This window comes from Schistocerca cancellata, chromosome 11, assembly GCF_023864275.1.
Source record: "Schistocerca cancellata isolate TAMUIC-IGC-003103 chromosome 11, iqSchCanc2.1, whole genome shotgun sequence".
In the NCBI taxonomy this organism is placed as follows: Eukaryota; Metazoa; Arthropoda; class Insecta; order Orthoptera; family Acrididae; genus Schistocerca; species Schistocerca cancellata.
The window spans coordinates 10,079,710-10,103,185 of record NC_064636.1 but is presented as its reverse complement, the minus strand read 5'-3'; the positions used below and the strand labels follow the sequence as shown (position 1 = coordinate 10,103,185).

General features: G+C 45.1%; 1 protein-coding gene across 1 annotated transcript in view; it reads left to right on the top strand.

Annotated features, from left to right (window-relative positions):
• Positions 1-23,476, top strand: part of LOC126108545 (proteasome subunit beta type-6-like) — a 40,773-nt gene that overhangs the window by 3,122 nt on the left and 14,175 nt on the right. The window contains exons 2-4 of the mRNA XM_049913832.1: positions 5,892-6,091; positions 7,686-7,815; positions 21,473-21,617. Coding sequence (XP_049769789.1) covers positions 5,892-6,091; positions 7,686-7,815; positions 21,473-21,617 — 475 coding nt within the window. The remainder of the gene's footprint in view (positions 1-5,891; positions 6,092-7,685; positions 7,816-21,472; positions 21,618-23,476) is intronic.

Genomic DNA, 23,476 nt, shown 5'->3' with positions numbered 1-23,476 from the left:
AATTTATAAAGATTGCGCCTCTTGTAGGAGAGAAGTACCTGCAGAGGAGAGATTAATGTTTGCTGTGAGATATTTAGCTACTGGGGGTTCATATGCCAGCTTAAGGTAAATATCTCTGAAATACAGGTATAAAATAAATCTGTATGCAAGATTTTACCTGAAGATTGTTCAGATATAATTTAAAGTTTACAGGAATATCCTACAAATGTTTACAGCGAAAAGATACCAACAAAGATTTAATTTTCTTTTTCACATCATGCACATTAATTTGTAACGGCTTCCTTATTTCCCTTCAAGTCTCTATTTTCAGTTTGTTTTTAAATCCATGGTTTGTAGCATTCCTTAAACATTTCTGTTCATTATAAAGTTCTGAGAGCTTTAATGCTGTCTACGTATTGCATTCCATACTCCAGTACTTTTCCACTCATCGGGTAACACACATGGCAAATCACTGCTGAGCCAGTTAACATTTGTACTGGCATCCACAGTAGGAGAGTGATCGCAAGGCCAACCCTCTGCCAATGCTTTTAATGTTACTGCTGGCAGTACAAACCATAACCGAGGTCAACTGCTTCGTCACCTCCAATTTGCCAGCCGTACACAAACTGAGTAGACCTCGAGCAGTGAAGCAGTCAGTTATCATTTGTTGGCCTATTGTGTTCGTGCATTAATATGACTGTCAACAAAAAGCAAAATGAAGAATGGAATTTAGTTGAATGAAACCAGGTGGTACTGAGGGAAGCAGATTAGAAGATGGCACTAAAATTAGCAAGAAAGGATTTTTTGAAAAGAATGTCAAATATAAATTCAAATTTTGGGGAGTTTTTACAGATACCTAGACTGAGGAATTAAGAGGTGTCAACTGAATGAGGAGGAAAGTGTGTTTCGTGGCACTACAAAGGGAGGAGTAGGTACACTCAGAGATATTAGAGAGCGGTCAATTTACACTTGAATTTATATGTAATGTTGTTTTTTTTATTTTCCCCCCCCACCCCCCAGGAAAACTTTTCTTGCTACTGCAAGTATGCATTTTATTTGGTGTTCAAAATTAATCTCCTTGTCCCAGTGTATCATTTCTTAATCTAATTCCTTCAGCACGGCCTTATTTGACTACATTCCATTGCCCATGCTTTGCTTGTGTATCTCCACTGGTTAATCTCTGTTGAGGCACTATCTGTGCTGTTGAGCTGCTCTTTAAAGCCCTCTGCCATCTCTTTCACGGTTACAATGCTGTCGACAAATCTAAAAGTTTTTATTTCTTCTTCCTGAACTTTAATTCCCTTTCCAAATTTCTTGTCAGTTTCCTTCACAGCTTGGCAAGTGTGTAGACTGAATATCATCATGCACAGGCTACAACCCTGTCTCACTCCCTTCTCAACCACTGCTCCCCTTTCACGTCCTACAACTGTTGGAACTGCAGTCTGGTTTCTGCACAAGTTGTAAATATTTATTGTTGCCTTTTCTTTAGGCCTGATGCCTTCAAACTGTCAAAAAGTGTACTCCAGTCAACATTATCAGAAGCCTTGTCTAAGTCAACAAATGCAGGTTAGCCTTTCCTTTACCTGTCTTCTAGGATAAGTCGTAGTGTCAGTATTGCCTCGAGTGCTCCTACATTTCTCTAGAACCCAAACTGATTTTCCCTCAGATTGGCTTCTACCAGTTTTCCCATTCTTCTGCAAGCAAATTGTGTCAATATTTTGCAGTGATGATTTACTATACAGATGGTTTGGCAATATTAACACGTTAGGACCTGTCTTCCTTGGAATTGGAATTATTACCTTTCTGAAGTCTGCAAGGGTATACACCAATTGGAATAACTGGGAAGGGGATGTGATCTGCTTCAGGGGACCTCGTTAAGACTTTCAGCACACTGTCAAATTCACAGTATCGTATCTCACATCATCTTAATCTACTTCATGTTCTGTATCTATAATATTGTTCTCAGATTTGTTTCCCTTACACAGGCCTTCTGTATATTCCTTGCACTTCTAGGCTTTCCATTCTTTCCTGTAGGCAGCAAATTGTGTGTGTGTGTGTGTGTGTGTGTGTGTGTGTGTGTGTGTGTGTGTGTGTGTGTGTGTGTGTGTGTTTTTTTCTACAGCTCTGCATTTGTCCACTAGCCATTCCTGCTTGGCCATTTTGCATTTTGTGTCAATCTCATTCTCACCCACGTAATACCCTGTATAGTTTCTACAGGTGGAAAGTTTTTTAATTGATGTGTTCCACTCCGTTTAAGACCTATCACCCGAATGCCTGTCTGCTAACTCTATTTTATAAACAACTTGTGGACACCCTTCCTGAAGTTAGCTACTTCTGTGGACCTACTGTGCAGTGCCACTAGACCGACGTGTGACTCGTGCACCTTCTGCAGTGGGGCGGGTGGCGAAAGAGCTCCGATCTGTCAGTCACTAAATGTCGTAAACGGCTTTGCGGTAACTCTTCTGTATTTTACACCTGATGTTTTTTAATCTACAGCTCCAGTTAAGATGGGTGAACAGAGCTCTGTTATTTCATAACTTGTAACAGAGCACAACATATATTCGTGTACTTCTTTTACATTATAGAATGGCACATTACCAAATGAGTTCTCATAATGATGTTTCTGTTTTTTTTGCCACCGACATTATCATCGTCAGTGCGTTTTGCTCCGTGGCTTCAGAGGCACTGCCGAGCCACGACACCGAAGCGTAAGTCGGTCTCCACAGCAGGTGGAGACACACATTCGCCATCGCGCCTTGTCGATGTTAGCACCCAGGTCAAATGAGGGTGCACACAGCAGGATATTCCGCACTTAATACCTAAACTATGTCTTCAGTGTCCACGCACATTATGTGAATGAATGTACGGTGTCTGTCCTTTCAGACATGTCGGGCATCGTGCAGAATCTGTAGCTGTTGTACAATTATATGTAAATTGAAAGTGGAGGGGGAAGAAAGGAAAGGAAAGGGGAGGGATCATTGCTGTCAGCTGTGTCGGAACGTTATGCGGAATCAGTGGAGATGAGTGAAAGTGTGTACTGGACCGGGATTCAAACCAGGAGTCTCGTGTTTACTAGGCAGGTGCACAGTGTTATCACAACTACACGGACTATCTGGGCCCGCCTCACAGCCAAGCCACTCTCCCATCGAATGCTACCTATCTGTAGCCTATGTCCGTCTCCTCCGTATTCGCTCTTCCGATATTTCCACGGGAGGTCAGATATATTTGTACATATGCACTGAAGAAGGTGGATTCATTGCCCAGCTGTGCCTACCAAATTGTACGAATGTGTGGCGTGTGTGCGCTTTCGGACACGTCCTGTGGATAGGTGGCGTTCGATGGGAGTGTGGATTAAAGTGAGGCGAGCCGAGGTAGTCCGTGCAATTGCGGTAACACTGTGTCCCGGATGGCACAGCGGTTACGACACCTACCTAGTGAGCAGGAGATCCCAGGTTTGAATCCTGATCTTCTACAAATTTGCAGTCGTCACCACTGATTCCGCGTAATACCCCAATGCAGCTGGCAGCAGTGATCCCTCCCCTCCCCTTTTCCTTTCGTCCTCTCTCCACCTCCAATTTACATAAAATTCCGTGGACATCTTTCATCGACCTTAAGTGGTTAAAAGTGATAGATGTTACACTGTAGGATCGTGTTACCCCATGCTTGCTGTCTTCCGTATTTGGTCTCTCAAAGCTGCCAGTTCATCTTGTACCGTATTCCTGTAAGCAGTTTGTCTGACATTGCCTAATATTCCCTTTCTAAATTGACAAATGCATTAAATATAGGTTTGTCTTTTTTCAACTTATCTCCTAAGATAAGTTGTAGGGTGAGTTTTCCAAGAATGCTCACGTGTTTCTCCAGAACCTACACTGATTTCCTCTATTGCCTTCTCCTACGAGTCTTCCCATTCTTCCATAAATGATTTTTGGTAATATTTTACACCTGTTTGACTGGTGATTTGGTCTTTATTTGTTCCTGGCAAAACCTATCTTTTTTTTGGAATTGAAATTATTACATTCTTAAAGTGTGATTGTACATAACTTACATACTGCAATATACAGGGTGATTCAAAAAGAATACCACAACTTTAAAAATGTGTATTTAATGAAAGAAACATAATATAACCTTCTGTTATACATCATTACAAAGAGTATTTAAAAAGGTTTTTTTTTTTCACTCAAAAACAAGTTCAGAGATGTTCAGTATGGCCCCCTCCACACACTCGAGCAATATCAACCCGATACTCCAACTCGTTCCACACTCTCTGTAGCATATCAGGCGTAACAGTTTGGATAGCTGCTGTTATTTCTCGTTTCAAATCATCAATGGTGGCTGGGAGAGGTGACCGAAACACCATATCCTTAACATACCCCCATAAGAAAAAATCGCAGGGGGTAAGATCAGGGCTTCTTGCAGGCCAGTGATGAAGTGCTCTGTCACGGGCTGCCTGGCGGCCGATCCATCGCCTCGGGTAGTTGACGTTCAGGTAGTTACGGACAGATAAGTGCCAATGTGGTGGCGCTCCATCCATGATTGTGGAATTTGCAGCTCTCTGCTAGCTCTGCGAGTCGATTTTCCTGGGCTGCGAACAAATGCTTGCTGGATGCGTGCTACATTTTCATCATTCATTCTCGGCCGTCCAGAACTTTTCCCTTTGCACAAACACCCATTCTCTGTAAACTGTTTATACCAACGTTTAATACACCACCTATCAGGAGGTTTAACACCATACGTCGTTCGAAATGCACGCTGAACAATTGTCGTCGATTCACTTCTGCCGTACTCAATAACACAAAAAGCTTTCTGTTGAGTGGTCGCCATCTTAGCATCAACTGACGCTGATGCCTAGTCAACAGCGCCTCAAGCGAACAAATGTACAACTAAATGAAACTTTATAGCTCTGTTAATTCGCCGACAGATAGTGCTTAGCTCTGCCTTTTGTCGTTGCAGAGTTTTAAATTCCTAAAGTTGTGGTATTCTTTTTGAATCACCCTGTATATCTGTCAGTTTATTTTGTTTCATACATAATTTTCACAATATTTTTGTCTCTGGTAAACTTCATTACAGATTAAATGCTCAATTGAACAGTTTTCTCACTACTACTCTCTCATTTTCAATTCTCTCAAATTGACTGCAGACAGACCTAATTTGTCTTGCCCTGGTAATTTTGAAGTTGAGTGGCTACAGAGAGGTGCACTCAAGTTGTTACACCATATTTGCTAAAATAAATGGTGAGTGTTAAAGTACTTTGGTGTAACTTTTCCTGTTTAATCATGTTATATTTGTTACAGAGTGAAACAGCAAACAGAGAATATTGATGTAAAATTTGCTCTGCCAATCTCACAGCTGTAGAAAAAATGAGGAGACCAGCTGGAATAGTTTTGTCATTGCTGTTTCTCCAGAGGACATTGATAATTCTGAGGGATGTTCCGTATTCTGTGTCTTAAGTCTTTCAGATTCTTCCTGCAGTGTCATATCTCCATTCTCTTCCCTCTGTATAACATTATCTTAAAGTTTGCTTCCCTCAGTGTACCAGCAACTTCAAAAGCGCACAGAGCGCACGAAATTTCCTGTCAGCTGACAGTTGGGGCCATCGCAGCTGTGAGCACTGGTGTCGCCTTGCTCTGACAGTACACCATTCCGTCAACTAATTAGAGCTTGCGGCCGCCTCATGAGTTCTGCTGCATGGTGTTGTGGGACACTGCGGCATATTTGTTGTTGTCTCATCATAATCTTAATTTCTTACCTTTTTTGCATTTTCTTCAGTTTCAATCTTTTGTTCTCAGCCAGTTAGTTACAGCCAGTGTGTCCACATTTGCTGTTTGTTATTTGTAGATGGTGTTGGTAGTGGTTAACAGACCGCGGCTGTCCCAGCTGTCGTCAGTAGGTTCACGTAGCGCTTTCTGCCGCAGACGTCCATTATGGCCGTGGAGTACGATGGCGGAGTGGTGATCGGTGCCGATTCCCGGACAACGACCGGTACATACATAGCGAACCGCGTCACCGACAAGCTGACGCGCATCACGGACACCATCTACTGCTGCCGCTCCGGGTCTGCGGCTGACACTCAGAACATTGCAGACATAGTTGCCTACCATCTGGACTTCATGCAGTGAGTATCGGCATTAGCATGTACTGCTGTGTTAACACTTGCACTGTGCCAACATATACAGGGTGTCATGAGAGAGAGAAGGGGGGGGAGGGGGGGGTTGGGGACACACTAAACAGGCCCCCTAAAATGTGTACTTAAAGAACTGTGATCACTTCTTCAGCAAATGGGATGTGCTTTGCAGTAACAAAGATGGAAAAAGTTTTCATAGCTCTTAATGCATGCATTTTAGAGCCCATGTTGACTACACTTCTTTGCTTCCAATTTTCAGGATTAGAATCCGTGTGCATGTAGGAAGGGAGGGGGTCTCGTTCTTCAGTTTTGTCAGCTTTGGCAGGCTGTACTTAGTCACAATACGGAAGACGAAGGCTTCTGAAAGACTAATTCTCTTCTGTTGAACTTTTCAGCAGTTACTTTGTCACAACTACAGTTTCTTTTCGACAATAAACTACTAATACATAGTTTTTGAATCTTGATATCATAAGATTCCAAATTGAACTTTTCATTTAAGTTTAGTTTGAATTTAGATTCATTTCAAATTAAGATATTGTGGTGCCTGTTTTGTTAATAAGTACAACGCAATGTGTGTGCATGTCTGAAGGAACATTGCACCATGCCTCTTAACAGTACAGGCATTGCAGCATCATATTTACCCATAGAACCTTGCCAGCATCTTTCAATTAAAATTATAGGAATTTTATAATGAATGTACAAATGTGGGTTGTAGACACATGGATGATGTCATATGGAAATTTTGGTCTGACCAGGAATCGTGCACAAATAGCCAAAATGGTTAAGTTGAATGCTCGCAACAAGCAGGAGGCCTGGTTTTCAGTCCATTGTGACAGAAATTTCCATTGTGACAGAAATTTTCGATGTTGTCATTCCATTACCCTGCAAACGTGTTTTGTATGTTTCCAGTTAGATAATATGATCTTCGCATGAAATGAAACTATTGTCCGAAATCCATTGTTCCTAAATAAATTTTTCACAAATTTCAATTTGTGTTGTATTAATGTTGATTCATGTGGAATAGTTGATAACAATAAGTAAAGTAGGAATCCTTTAGTTACTGTTATTGAAAGTTCTCCATCAGTCGACATTAATATGACAGTAACTTGGCATTGTGCGCGAATTGATAGTTAGTGAGTATATTGAACCCTGCTCCATACAAAACAGCTCCAAAATTTGAATACAATTTCGGCACACTGACACGTAATCACACTCATTTGTTGTAGCCTTATTGTGGTAGTTAACTGAACCCATTACAAAACAAGTGACAGTCGTGTAAAAATGTTTGACTGTCAGACAACAAGTAAATATGCAGTACGGTCACACTGCATTAACATTCCATTTTGTTTAGTTACTACAGTGAGGTTACTCTCGGCTGTCGTGTGTCGAGAGGTAAGTCACGGGGCACGAAACGGAAAAACTCCGCACGGGTCGAGAGAGGGTACCGCATTTTCGGACTCTCGTAAACTCTACAGGGAACGGAGAAGGAAACACATTTGTGTAAATGTTACGAAATAAAGCTAATGCAAAAACAGTGAAATATGGACGTGTGTCGCGTAACGGACGATCCCCGACGTGTCGGCAGGGTGGAGATGGGCGAGCCTCCGCAGGTGAAGACGGCCGCCAACGTGTTCCGCGAGCTGTGCTACAACTACCGGGACTCGCTCGTCGCGGGCGTCATCGTCGCCGGCTGGGACAAGCGGCGCGGCGGGCAGGTGAGCAGATAGCGGAGCTGAGGCGAGCTGTCCGGGTAGTGAGTAGTCCAGCAGTCTAGCTGTCCAGAGCACTCCGCGTGCGGACTGGGCCGGCAGCGAGTGGCAGGCCGGCCCGGCGAGCAGAGTGCTCGGTCGGAGTGCGCTCCCGTCCCTGCCGTCGTCGGGGTGGCGCCCGGCACCTCACGTCCAGATGTAATGTGTTCACTTTAATTTTGTGAGTGTAGCTACTGTTTTTTAGTAAACAGTGTTATTTTAAACAGACCTTCATGTGGAACCTGTATTGTTGGCAGCCAATGTCACCATTTCTGTCCAGCAGATGGAATTTTAGACGAACACTAACGAGAACTACAGAATACTGGACGATTACTCGGCTTTTGAAAAGAGATGTCAAATCCCAGACAGTATGAAAAATGACAGATACTGTCAAATCACTTGAAAGCTCTTGTGAAGACTGCATTAGTGATGGCGTTTTGAAGTCGGAGGAGTTTAACTCTCGGAGCCAATACGCACTTGTTTAAGATCTGAGGAAATAGGAGTTACATAGAACTGGAACTGTGCACTGAAACACTTACTGCATTAAAAAGATCACACACACACACACACACACACACACACACACACACACACACACACACACACACACACACACTAGTAACTACAGAAGATGCTGTCTTCTATCACTTAGCACCAAATTTTGGCATTATTGCCACATTTTTGGACTTCTTGATGGGGATTGTTAGCCACCACCAGTCCCCCATCACAGTAAGCTGTGGGAGTACTTCGGCTCTGACTGCCTAGATTGCAAGAATGGTAAAAACCTGAAGGTGCGCTGCACGAGGAGGGGGTGGACAAGTTGTTAGAATTCATCCTCCGGGGAACGTGCTGCACATCAGTTGTGAGGCTTACCTAGGCAGGCGGGCTCTGTCCGTGTGGACTTTTATTTCCCTAGGTGCTTGCAGGACCGAGATGGATCCTTCAAAGTTTTGTCCTCCACCTCCCAGTGGAATGGGTGGGCCACTGGTAGCTACTAACACCCAGTCAGATAAGAGAGCCTCTGTAGTCAGTCTTCTGGACTCAGGAATCTAGGGAGTTTAGTAACAGAATGTTTGTGGCTGGCCAGAGGGAAATTTCGAACAAAAGTGTTTAGAGGGGCTTGCAGGTACTTTAGCATGTGTGAAATGGGACACTGTTGGTGGAAACATCGAGTACCCGACAAGTAACAAACCTGCAGAAAGCCAAAACCTGTGGTAATATGCCATCGAGACTGAGCTCCACGCCCCATTAAACTACAGTAAAGCTGTTGTGACGTGCAGAGACCTGGTGCATATCCCTAAAGAAGACCCGAAAGTTAAATGTGCCTAAGAAGGCATTGTAGATGTGCAGAATATTGTGGAAGGCAATCTGATTCAATCTGACTCGTTCATCCTTACTTTTAATAGCACATAACTTCTAGAACGTACTAAGGCAGGTTTTCTTCACTTAAACGTGCGGTCCTATGCCCTCGACCCAGAGCAGCGTTTTAAATGCCAGCAATTTGGGCAGACCACTCTCATATGCGAGGGAGAAGCCATTCGTGGCAAATGTGGTAAGGCTGCAAACGAAGGAGTCGAATGTTCGTCTCCTGCAAAATGTGTGAATTGCACTGGGGCTAACTGCTGTGTCTCCATTGAAGCATGGAAGATACGGCAGGTTAAAAACCGCCGATTCCCTTCGGTGAGGTCGAGACAATTTATAAGACCATTCGGCCCCTGACGCTTGTGCTCCTGCAGTTACTTCACAGCCTGGAGTTCCTTCCAAAACGTCAGAGTAGTCTGTGGTCGCTAATGTTGGGATCTTCCTGCTTTCCCTGACGTTCGGTCCAGCCCAGTGTCGAGCACTGGCACTACCGTTGCTGTGGTTATCGTCCCGAAACCTACTCGGGGCAAAAAATCGAATGCCGAGGGCCTCTCGCCGACAGAATCTGAAACTAAACGGTCCACGACGTCGTTGTCGTACTATCTGATGTCTCTCGACTCTTTGGTAGAACTGACGGAGCTCGAGGACTGACTGGGCAGTGTTCTCACCCCGAGACTGAGCCTCCGCTTGTTACGAGCTCCCATCCCCGGTGGGAAGAAGGAGTGAAAGTGCAGCCTCCGTGATAGTTAGCTCCCGTATTACAGGGGTACATTAGTGGGTTCGGGAAACACGGGGAGAGACTGAAACCGCTAGTGCGGGAATGCCCCGTGTGCTTGTGTCTGTGAGAAACGCATTTAAAGCCACTGACACCCCTATGCTACGGGCTATACACCTCACCGAAAGGATGATCTGACTGGGGACAGGGTCGAGGCTGGGGAGGTTGCTGTTTTTGTCGGTAATGGGCATCACTCCTTCGCTCTTCCCCCGGCTGCTGACCTGCGGGCAGTTTGTCGAAATTCGTGGGCGTCGGAGGTCCACCGTTTGCTCCCCGTACCTACCTCCACGTGATGCAGTACACTCTGAGGCTCTCGTAGATCTCGTAGAATGACTCCTGTGACCACTTCTCCTACTAGGAGACTTCGGTGCCCGCCGTATTTTGTGGGGCTCGACCTCTTCGGACCCTCGGGTTCGGGTTTCAGAGAGCCTCGTGATGACTCGAGAGCTGTGCTTCGACACGGGTACTCTCGTTTCTGCTCCGCTACCGGGTCATTCTCAGCCGTCGACCTCTCTTCTCGCTCTCCGGCCCTCGCAGGTGCCGTTCGGTGGGAGGTCGTCGACATCCTTCGTTCTGGTGACCACTTCCCACCCCACATTCACCTACTGGATGGAGCACTACCTGAAAGAGAAGCCACCGATGTGGGTGGTCACCGGGGCTAACTGGAAGCAGTTTAGCCAGCTGGCCACGTTCGAACATTGCAACAGTGTCCAGGAACGGGTGGACTGCCACTTCACGTTAGTGGTCCATTGTACTGCAGAGTTATCCGTGCCGAAGTCCCCGGATCGTTTCAGGAGGCGACCTGTACGTTGGTGGACAGACAAGTGCCATTCGGCCATCCGAGACAGACATGTAGCTCTGCGACAGTTTAAATGTTGCCCTACAGCTGAAAACCACCTAGCTTTTAGATTCGCGAGAGCCGAGGCTCGGAGAGTAATCGAAGAGAGTGAGAAAATGTCGTGGCGAGTGTTCCTGGGCTCTATTAACTGTTCCACCATATTCTACAAAAGTATGGGAAGCCATCAGGATGATTTCTGGTAAATGCAGTCATTTACCAATAGCAGTATTGCTGAAACAGGGATGTCTCCGAACCGTGCCCAGACACATTTCTCAGACTCTGGCAGAGAATTTTGCACAAATCGTTGCCAATGATATCCAGGATTCAGTATTTTGATGGTGTTAGGACAGTAACCAGCCACAAATTTACTTTCAGTTCCTTTATTCAAAGGGCACTGTTACCAGTTTCGAATCGTTGTTATTCATCCTCAGGCGGATTACACGCTTTCTTTATGACATGTTGTGTGTTTTTTACAGATTAATTTTCCTAAAATATAAATAATACATAATTATAAACACGCCACTCAGATGGTTGTGTTACAGATTTTCGTTGCATGTGACTTATGTGAAACGTCGGTTTGGAGTTTTTGTTTTCATAACATTCGTCCAACAGATGTAAATGCATTCCCACTGCATTCTTATTGTTGCACACGTAAATTGTTCTCACTGAACACTTTAGATTTGTCACTGAGGAGATTTCTACCATGCACCACATGTTTTGATACATACAAAGAGCTTACAAACATATCAATATCACAGACGCTATGATATATCGTAACATTTCACGACGATGTCCTATGTTTGGAAAGGATCGTATATTCATTTACACAGTTGTAATGCCTTTTACACTAGTACAGAGGCATTGAATTTTTAGTTGATATTTTTAAATTAATTATAAAGTTTTTTTATAGAACTGTATAGGTAAAATAGTATACTATTTAATTACATCTAGCATCATGAGAATCATAGTAACATATAAATTTGCTACTTGGTCTGCAGATAGGTGTACTAATATTATTTGCTTTTGAGGCTGGAAAGTAATTTTTGGAAATTTTTCAGGAAAGGCGTGTTAGCTAACTGTTTGTTCGTTATGGATATAGTCTGGGGTGTTTTTTTTTTGTGTGTGTGTGTATTTCTAATTCTTCTAATACAGGGTGGCGCAGATGGATCGGGTGGTTTTGAAGTGGACTGTACGTCTGGAGGGGGGGAGCCAGGTGTTCGGCGACTTCGTCCTGTGGTGGGGGGGGACGGGAAGTTTCAGTTGCAGGCTGGCAGTCAGTCGCGATGGCTACGTGGTCCGTTGAGCATCGTGTTTTCGCAGTGGAAGAGTTCATACGCAATAACGAGTCAATTGTTGCTGTGACGCGTGCCTTTCGCCGGCGTTTCAACATCCCACCTCGCGGTAGTGTTCCTAAGCGAGATACGATATTGAGTTGGGTGCATAATTTCCGCACTACTGGTTCATGTGCTCCAAAATGGACGCCTAGACCGCCAACAATAACAACGCCTGAGAACGTGGAGCGTGTGAGACGCGATGTCACTGCGAGCCCACGTCGATCAACGAGACGTCGTGCTCAAGCTCTTGGAATGTCACGTCGGAGCCTTCAAAGGATTCTTAACGAAGAACTGAAATTCCACCCCTATAAAATACTGTTGGTACAGAAGATTCTCCCAACAGACCATCTTCAAAGGCTTCAGTTTAGCCAACAGATGTTGGAGTTATTGGAAGATGTAAACCTGATTATCATGATGTCTGACGAGGCTCACTTTCACATTAACGGATACGTAAACAAGCAAAATTGCCGTTACTGGGCCGACACTAACCCAAGAGATCTACACCAACGGCCTCTCCATAGTGACAAAGTGACGGTTTGGTGTGTGGTTTCTAAGGTAGGGATAATTGGTCCTTACTTTTTTGAAAATGAAAGGGAGCAGGCGGTTACTGTTAATTCGCAGCGTTATGTGAACATGATTGAAGATTTTCTTCTCCCACAACTTGAAGAGAACAATTACGACATGGGCAATATGTGGTTCCAACAAGACGGGGCAACTGCACATACCGCTAGGATATCAATGCAAGCTGTACGCGCTCTGTTCCCTGGCCGTTTGATTTCCCGTAATGGAGATGTCCATTGGCCCCCTCGCTCACCGGACCTCACGGTATGTGACTTTTTCTTATGGGGCTATTTAAAAGCAAGGGTCTACATGAACAAACCCCGGACCATTCAGGAGTTGAAGGCAGCAATTCACACCGAAATCACATCAATTCCTGGTGATGTGCTTGAGCGGGCAATGCGGAACGTTAAGGACCGACTCCAAGAATGCGTCGCTCGAGAAGGAGGGCATTTGATGGATGTAATTTTTAAAAACTAACATTACTATTTTTTTGTTAATAAACTTCCATTGTAACTACACGTTTTGCACTTTATTTCAATCCAATACCTTTACAATTGACAGTTTGACAAGTATTTTAAAACCACCCGATCCATCTGCGCCGCCCTGTATATTCATAGTGGCTTATTTTCTGCTAGATGCAAAATTTTTAAGGTGCCCTTTGAATAAAGGAACTGAAAGTAAATTTGTGGCTGGTTGCTGTCCTAACACCCTCAACATTTGTCTTCAGACAACAGCCACGGTCTCAATCATGTCATCATATCACAAAATTGCATTCAGTATTTTGTTGCTAAAATGCAACTGTAGAGAGGGGAAAACTGTACTTAAGATTCAACAAACTACCCTTTCTCCATGTGGGAGACTCGTGATACTGCACCCAGTCACAACAGATTCCAGTACTGCTTCAAAGGAAATCCTTCTCTAATCTTTTAATCTAATGATAGACAGTTAACTTCCTCAACATCTGGAGACAGGCACTTCTGATACTTTCCCCTCAAAACCAGGAAAGGCCCGCATATGTCAGAGTAGTTACCGTAGTATCGCCTTAACGAGCTGCGTGGGAAAGATCTTGGAGCGAATGGTTGACTGTCATCTGGTCTGAATATTGGAGACCGGGCAACTCCTTAGCCACTCTGTTGGATTCGAGAGACTTCTGTCCACTGTCGACAACTTGAGCCTGCTAGAGGCAGCTATTTATCAGGCTTTCCTATGTAAATGTCACTGTACTGGCATATTCTTAGATACGTGCGAGATGTACGATACTACTTGGAGACACTGTATTCTTGCACAACTGAATCAATGGGGCTTTTTCAGCCACCTCCCCATTTTCGTACGGTCTTTCTTGTCTAGGTGGCGTTTTAGGATCCGAGTTGGTGATTTGCTGTCCTGTCGTTTTGAGCGGGAGAATGGTGTCACTCGGGGCAGTGTTTTAAGTGTTACCTCTTTGCCGTAGCCGTAGTCTACAATGAGTCTCGTACAGTGCTCCTTATTTGTGGACAGATTTTTCTGTTTTGTTTTCCTTCTCTGGTGTTGCAGTAGTGAGCCGTCAGTTGCAAACTTGCAGTGTGAAGGTTAGTGGAATGATTCTAGTTATATTTTTAATTTACCTGTCTTGCTGATGAGGCATACCATCCTATATTTTACTGACTCTGTGAGGTTTCTGAGCCTCATTTGACTCCAAATTGTGGTTACCACACTTAAGAGACCTGAAAGCCAGAGTCTCGAAGGCACTGAATATCTTAAAGTGCCATAGCCACAGTTTTGTATGGTTTTTGAGTTCAGAGGTGGACTACGGGTGCACGGTGTGTGGATTGGTCGGGACTTCGTATTTGAAGAGGGGATTCGGCTGGCCACAGGTGCTTATAGGACCGTTCCCACATCCAGTGTCTGTGCTGAGGCAGGAGGAGAACTGCCGCTAGCCATCTGGTGGAAATTCCTCACATTGTGTCGGGCGTGTCTGTTCCTCGCAGCTCTGACCGTCCGCATACCGTTCTGTTGCTCGCTCACCTCTGGACTGCCTTTTCTCCACCCGTCTACGAGCCAGGGTTTTAACCGTCTTCTGCCCCGGTTACTACAGAGGCCCAGCGTAATTTTTGATTTAGTGCAGTGGAGGAGAGATTGCAGTCCTGCTTCTGTTTTTAATTTGATATTTTCTAACATTTTGTACGAGCACCACAACTATATAGCTGTCTTACAGATGGGGTCTAAGCAGGGAGGGCTCCGTTTGTTGCTCTGTCGTTTTTCCAGATTGTGTCCTCGAGGTCTGACTGCCTCAGGAATTTACTGTTTTCGATGCAGAATTGTATGTGATCTTCTGGACATTGCAGCAGGTGAGACATTCTTCCAGTGCTAAATTTGCCTGTTTTGATTCTTCACTCTCTCGAACATTTGTACCCAGCAGATAAAGTAATCTAGAATATCCAGGTTGCCCTCCTACAGCTATGACGATTGGGGAAGGAGGTGTCCTTCTGCTGGGTACTGGGGCACACGGATGTTGTGGGGAATGAAAGGGCAAATCTAGCAGCCGAGGACACGTGTCGTGAACCTCAGTTCTTTGTGTGCCATCCGTCTGCATGCAATCACATGCTTTTCAGGTACAGCCGTGCACCAACGGGAAGAAGAGTGGCTGGAAGTGACCACCAATAAGCTCCACATAGTAAAGCCCGCAACTCGGCCGTGGCGTGCCTCCGTCCGGCCATATTGACGTGACGAGGTCCTTCTTACTCGTCTTTGCATAGGCTGTAGCCCCACGGTGCAAAGCTCCTTACTCGGCAAGAGGACTAGCTGGCGTGTTGCAACTGTGGCCTACAGGTCACTGTGCACCATATTTTATCTGATTGCATTTTATTTTTTGACCAGTGGGCCGAGAGAGACTGCTTGTAGCTACAGATGAGGTGGCTGTGGGTGGATAGGCTGTACGGAAGGGGCTTTTCAGTGTGGAACGGGTGACAGCTGTTGAAGTGGAGGTATTGTTGGTGGATGGTAGGTTTGATATGGACAGAGGAATGCACCTAGGGTCTCACTGAGGCCTTCGCAAACTGTAATTACCCTCACAGCCTTGTACGAAAACAGATTTGTGTGTGTGTGTGGTGTGTGTGTGTGTGTGTGTGTGTGTGTGTGTGTGTGTGTGTGTTGGATCTTATGGTCGCCCAACGGTGTGGTCATCAGCGCCGTGACACTTATTAAAACAAATGAATGTGGAGATGAACTAAAATGGTTGTGCACGCATGCACTTGAAATGACAATGCAGTCACTCTATCTCAAATGCACTCTCACATGCAGTACAACCAGTTAGGAGGGAAGAAGGAATTAAAACACAGAGAGAACAAAACATAGACAAAGCTAAAAGAAAAGCACAGGGAAATGTGACTGGCTGACCACTTGGAAAAAAACTTGGGTGAGCCAGCAACCCTGTTGACACATTAAAAATATCTCCCTAAATTTGAAAACTGATTTCTCTAGCCTTATCTCTCCAGCCATCCACTGCCACCTAAAGTCCCATTGTCTGGCCACGGAGGGGCATTCCCCTCGTGTTTTGGTACCACCCAGGACTGAAGCAGCTGAATCACATTCTCCACCAGGGTTTCGACTACCTCTCATTGTGCCCTGAAATGAAAAATTTCCTACCCAATATCCTTCCCACCCATTCCACAGTGCTATTCCGCTGCCCACCGCACCTACACAATATTCTCGTCCGTCCGTACGTGATCCCTGCTCCTGACCCCTCGCCTAGTGGCTCGTATCCCTGTAATAGACCTAGCTGCAAGACCGGCCTGTACTTCCTCCTACCACTGCCTAGCATCACCCATCCCATCAAAGGCAGGGCTACCTGTGAACCAGTCGTGTGATCTACAAGCTGAGCTGCAACCACTGTGCTGCATTCTACGTGGGCACTACAACTGACAAGCTGTCCGTCCACACGAATGGCTGCAGACAAACTGTAAGCGAGAAACAGCTGAACACACTGTCCGACATGACATTCTTCGTTTCGATGACTGCTTCACGTACTGTGCCATCTGGATCATTCCTACCGATGCCAGTTTTTCCGAATTGCACAGGTTTTCCTGTTACCCTCTTGGCTCGACCTTCATTAATCTTTGTCCTTACTCTCTAGCCCCTTCCCTATTCCCATTCCAGCAGTAAACAGTTGTCCTCTATTCCACCGACGCACCACCGGTCTTCTTACCCATCTCCTTTCCTGCTGACCCTCACCTGCCCTCCTTCGAACCTCCTGACTGCACCTAGCTGCCCCCACCCTCTCTGCGCTTTGGTCCAACAAAGGCCTTGCTTGCTGAAAGCACATTTTTCTGACAGTCTTTTTGTTGTGCCTATCTGCGACTCAGCATATGTGCTATATGGTGAGTAGCAATTATCCTTTTCATAATAATTTTACATTCTATCCTAGATTTTCCATTGTTGCATTTTAATATTTCTTCATTGCCATAGCACATACACTCCTGGAAATTGAAATAAGAACACCGTGAATTCATTGTCCCAGGAAGGGGAAACTTTACTGACACATTCCTGGAGTCAGATACATCACATGATCACACTGACAGAACCACAGGCACATAGACACAGGCAACAGAGCATGCACAATGTCGGCACTAGTACAGTGTATATCCACCTTTCGCAGCAATGCAGGCTGCTATTCTCCCATTGAGACGATCGTAGAGATGCTGGATGTAGTCCTGCGGAACGGCTTGCCATGCCATTTCCACCTGGCGCCTCAGTTGGACCAGCGTTCGTGCTGGACGTGCAGACCGCGTGAGACGACGCTTCATCCAGTCCCAAACATGCTCAATGGGGGACAGATCCGGAGATCTTGCTGGCCAGGGTAGTTGACTTACACCTTCTAGAGCACGTTGGGTGGCACGGGATACATGCGGACGTGCATTGTCCTGTTGGAACAGCAAGTTCCCTTGCCGGTCTAGGAATGGTAGAACGATGGGTTCGATGACGGTTTGGATGTACCGTGCACTATTCAGTGTCCCCTCGACGATCACCAGTGGTGTACGGCCAGTGTAGGAGATTGCTCCCCACACCATGATGCCGGGTGTTGGCCCTGTGTGCCTCGGTCGTATGCAGTCCCGATTGTGGCGCTCACCTGCACGGCGCCAAACACGCATACGACCATCATTGGCACCAAGGCAGAAGGGACTCTCATCGCTGAAGACGACACGTCTCCATTCGTCCCTCCATTCACGCCTGTCGCGATACCACTGGAGGCGGGCTGCACGATGTTGGGGCGTGAGCGGAAGACGGCCTAACGGTGTGCGGGACCGTAGCCCATCTTCGTGGAGACGGTTGCGAATGGTCCTAGCCGATACCCCAGGAGCAACAGCGTTCCTAATTTGCTGGGAAGTGGCGGTGCGGTCCCCTACGGCACTGCGTAGGATCCTACGGTCTTGGCGTGCATCCGTGCGTCGCTGCGGTCCGGTCCCAGGTCGACGGGCACGTGCACCTTCCGCCGACCACTGGCGACAACATCGATGTACTGTGGAGACCTCATGCCCCACGTGTTGAGCAATTCGGCGGTACGTCCACCCGGCCTCCCGCATGCCCACTATACGCCCTCGCTCAAAGTCCGTCAACTGCACATACGGTTCACGTCCACGCTTTCACGGCTTGCTACCAGTGTTAAAGACTGCGATGGAGCTCCGTATGCCACGGCAAACTGGCTGACACTGACAGCGGCGGTGCACAAATGCTGCGCAGCTAGCGCCATTCGACGGCCAACACCGCGGTTCCTGGTGTGTCCGCTGTGCCGCGCGTGTGATCATTGCTTGTACAGCCCTCTCGCAGTGTCCGGAGCAAGTATGGTGGGTCTGACACACCGGTGTCAATGTGTTCTTTTTTCCATTTCCAGGAGTGTATATTGAAATTTTGGTGTTTTATCCACACATGTTTCTTTTAATGTGTGTAAGGCACTGATAACCTTACCATTGGGTGCCTGTAAGGGACACGCGCGCGCATGTGCGCGGTGTGGTAATTACTCCGGAAAACTGGGAATTATTGCAAACATTGAATTTTTTTGTAAAAGTCGGGGAAGTCCCAGGGAATTCTCAAACTTCACAAACTACATTGGTGTCAAATTGTTAGTTACTAGAAAGAAATGAAAGGAGCAACTTCACTGGAGTTACGTAAAGAATGATTGAGTGCATCAGATTGTTTTAACAATTTTGTGCCGTCTCGTGGGCTTGCCGACCTCATTAACCTCCATTACAGCAGGTGGGTTTGTGACCCACAGGCCTATTTCCCATCGCGATTGCAACATTGCCCTCTGGTAAAAGTTGTTTGAAGAGCACTGCGGCGAGTATTTCTTACAACCTCGACGTTGTCTCGCATTGATGCAGCATAGAACACAGTAATGATGGCAGGCAGCAAGGGAGGAATTTCTGGAGACCTTACAACTTACAGAATTGTCAATAGGACTGTAGTAGAGTATGTCATGTTCTAACTACCCTACCACAACAAAGGTCAAAAATTAATAATGATTGTGGTTTTGCTCACGCTGCCAAATACTGCATTTTCGGGCAACAACGAAGTTATATTATGTGGCAGGTGTCATTAGAGCACAGTTAATAAAGTCATTTCATGTAATAATGAATAAACTAGGCACTCATATTTTCGTGTTTGCTACGCTGGTCTCGTTGTAAAATCGTGGCGCAGTCGTCAAAAATCTAGGTGGTTATGATTCCAAACTCAGATGCAAAGAGGCCTACGTTTTCTTCTGCTATATTCAAAAGTTTTATAGATGTGTTTCACAAATCATTCTTGAAGATTAAACCTTTAAAAGTTAGCACAATGGTGATGTAAAATAGTAATCAGCACTCCGAATTTAAGTTACACTTCTTTTTTATTACTTTTGTTGCAATATCACGTAACACACACACATCACTTCACAACACAAAACATACTTGAAAACATCTTCCTCACTGTTAAAGTTCACATTTTATAAACTGACTACAATTTGTTTTTTCAGCATGACGATCGACACTCTAACTACCTAACTAATAATCCCTTACGCGCCCAAAAATCAGAGTAACAAGTACGTCAAAGATCATAGTGACAAAAGAAAGAATACACATAAGAATAATATCATTGCAATATAAACATATCGATGTATCAAAGTACCTCTAGATTAATGAAATCGAATCTGAATGTTGTCTCGGAAATATGTCAACTACTTTACAGAAACACAGTAGAATATTGCTGGTATCGAGAAGTTCAGGTGAGGTGCCGTAATGGTTACGTAATTCAAGTACCATTACAATGTGCAACAAAAATTAGTCCAGGGAAATTTGTAATTTCAACCTGAAAATTCTGTGAAACACTGAGGACTGGCCTCAATTTAATAATGTAAGTGGATTTTATTTTCATTTGTGTGTGTGTGTGTGTGTGTGTGTGTGTGTGTGTGTGTGTGTGTGTGTGTGTGTGTGTAAATTTTTTTTTTCTTTTTTTTTTTCGCAGTATTTGAAAATTACAGAAATATTTTTAAAGCACCTCTGATATTCGCTAAATTAAGCCTTACCCTTTTTTCTGCTGAACATGACTTTTCTTCATTCATATTTTTTTGTTCCTGGCAATTCTTTTTATTCAGAGTCAGAAAGTGTCTGAAATACAGAGTTTAGGCCTAAATTGGGCTTCTAATTTTTAACAGTTTGTCTGGTAGGTCCCTACGTGATTTCTGACAGCCTCTTCTAGAGGTCGCTAGCTGTGTCACACTGTGTAAGAGGGCATATGACACTGTCGACAGACACTCTCCGAGACTCCGGAGTAGACGGGAAGACCGGAGAGCTAATCTGCCAGACTTACAAATGACATCAAAAGTAAACTCTCCGCTGTTTAACTTACTTTGAGACAGATCTGAAACTGTCGGAAATTGTGGTTGCAAAATAGATGCTGTCACTGTAGCTATTGAAACTTCCTGGCAGATTAAAACTGTGTGCCGGACCGAGACTCGAACTCGGGACCTTTGCCTTTCGCGGGCAAGTGCTCTACCGACTGAGCTACCCGAGCACGACTTACGCCCCGTCCTCACAGCTTTAATTCCGCCAGTACCTCGTCTCCTACCTTCCAGACTTCACAGAAGCTCTCCTGCGAACCTTGCACACTTAGCACTCCTGGAAGAAAGGATATTGTGGAGATGGGGCTTAGCCACAGCCTGGGGGTTGTTTCGAGAGTGAAATTTTCACTCTACAGCGGAGTATGCGCTGATATGAAACTTCCTGGCAGATTAAAAACATTCTAGAATGTAGCTGTTATTACTGGGACTAAATAAGAAACTAAGTATACTACAGAAAACTGTAAGTGATGGTGAGGATGGCATTCAAAAATCTGCGTACAAACAGCTGGAGAGTTCCACTAAAGGTGGAATACACGATGATTTTACGGTTGACCTCCTTCAGAGACTTCAGCAAGATCGTGCTTCTGTGCAAACTTAGAAACAGCTGTCAAATTTCAAAAGAAAGTCAAAACCGTGTGGAAACGAACAGAAAGGAGTATCAGACAGTGGAAAATTACAATACTACGAGGCTTTTATTTTGCTGCAAACACACATTTATATATCATCTCGCAAAAATCTGTGTGCTGCAAAAAAGAAACATTTTGCATAACGATTCACCGCTTTGTGAATGTCCCGTATTACTGAGTTCCAGGTCTCGACGGTGAGACCTAAAATTGGCTCTGCGTTTTTTCTGACTAAATGCTCAGCTAAGTGAAATCTCACACTTACTACCCTCTGTGTGTCCGCAGGTGTACTCTGTCCCGATCGGCGGTATGTGTGTGCGCATGCCGGTGACCATCGGCGGCTCGGGCAGCACCTACGTGTACGGCTACGTGGATGCCAACTTCAAGCCGGGCATGACCCGCCAAGAGTGCCTGCAGTTCGTTACCAACAGTAAGTAACCTGCCGCTGCCGTCTCAGTAGTGTCTTTCGGAGACTGCAGCGTAATCTGTCCGGTGCACTAGGGGCAGGGTCGAGCGTACTGTCCACTTTATCCCGATTCTATAGAGATCAGATGTAGAACGCACTGCCCCCCCGAACTTGCCCAGTGTCTGTCCGATTCCTGCAAATGGGCCACAAAATTAATAATAAACTTAGGTTCACATAGTGTATCACAGACCACAGACTGATCCTTGCATAAAAGTAGGGATATGGTATTGTAAAGAAAAAACTAAATCTACAGTGTTCTCATTTGAGTATGGGGGGGGGGGGGGGGGGGGTACATAGTGATTCAGCTGAACACTGTTGCTATCAAATGAGGAATCTGTTAATGTAAAGGGTAGGCACATCCCTATCTATAGAGTAAAAGAAGGGGAGGGATCCAAATGTGGTTGACCTAAGGCACCCTGTAACCACACTTCAGATTGGCCAATGCCTGTGAAGTGTAGGTTAACTGCTGGGCCGACAACAGCTGTGTGTGCCACCACAGTCCTTCAAAAATTATAGATTTTCATATTCAAAAGAAGTTCGCAGTCAGACTGTCGGGGGTGCCGACTCCGCAACACTCGTCACCCACCGTGGGTAAGCTCAGTTTTAAGTAAATTTTCTCACGTGGAGTGGTGCTCACAATGTTCGTACTTTACAGCACTGCTAGTGATTGCTACGTCTGTTTTCTCGTACTGCACGATCTGTGGCACTGATGTCTGTTGTGCCAGCAGTTGAATCCTTTGCTTTATCTAATGTGTAGAATTAGCCTTGGTTGTAGAAGTTGTCTGAATGCAATGAGTCTTATTCAGGCCCTTGACTCTCGTGCTAAGAGTATCCTTACTGAGTCCCAAAATTTGCGTCTCTTCCAGGTGCCCCTTGACTGTGTTTGGTGCTGATGAGAGCAATCACTTCATGTAATTGGAAATTTGTCTTTCTGTATTTTCTAACTGCTTTGGGATTTCAGACGGGCCTTAAAGCTTCTCCCCCCCCTCACCCCCCCTTCTGTTGTATGCTCGTACATGAGACACAGTTATGTTGGCAGTCTTAGCAATCACTTGAGGTGGTATTTCAATAGTGCCATACTTCAGAGGCTGTGTTTTGGTGGACCCATACACTCGACCGAACAGTCGTGTCGCAATTGTTTGGACACTCTTCGGCAACAGGGTGGAGATAACATTTTTTGTTCGTGCTTTAAAAATGTGAAATTTTAGCTTAGGCAATGAATTTTATTGTTTAATTGAGAATACAGATAATGCCCTACTGACCAATTTTAGTTCACTGTAAAGCCAATCGACAGGTAATCAAATGGTTGCAGTTACTCCCAGTCTGTGCACAAAGTTACAGAATTGTAAAAGAAATATTCACTCTCTCTCTCTTGTGTATGCAGTGTCCCACAGTATCCTAACAACATGACTAAAGTAAAAAATATGGAGTACGGGAGACTGGCCTCTTCCTGCAATCGTGCCTAAGCAGTAGAAAACAGTAAGTGTGTGTAAATAACCATAGATCAGATCCTGTTCCTGTTACAAAAGAAGTTCTTCAGGGCTCTGTTCTTGGACACTTTCTGATGATCATTGTGTGTATAATCTGCCTTCCAGAATGACTCGTGAGATTGTATTGTGTGTAGGCAACACCACATTAATTGCCGAGATAAGCATTGTAATAGTCAGTAGTTGTAGTTCTGTTGGAAAAGAACAGAGCTCCAGGTGCTAAAAGAAATCACTGAAGCAGAAGTCATTGTAGGTACTGAAAGCTGGATAAAGCCAGAGATTTGTTCAGCTGAATTTTTTTGCAAAAGAGTAATGTTGTGCAGAAGGGGTGCATAA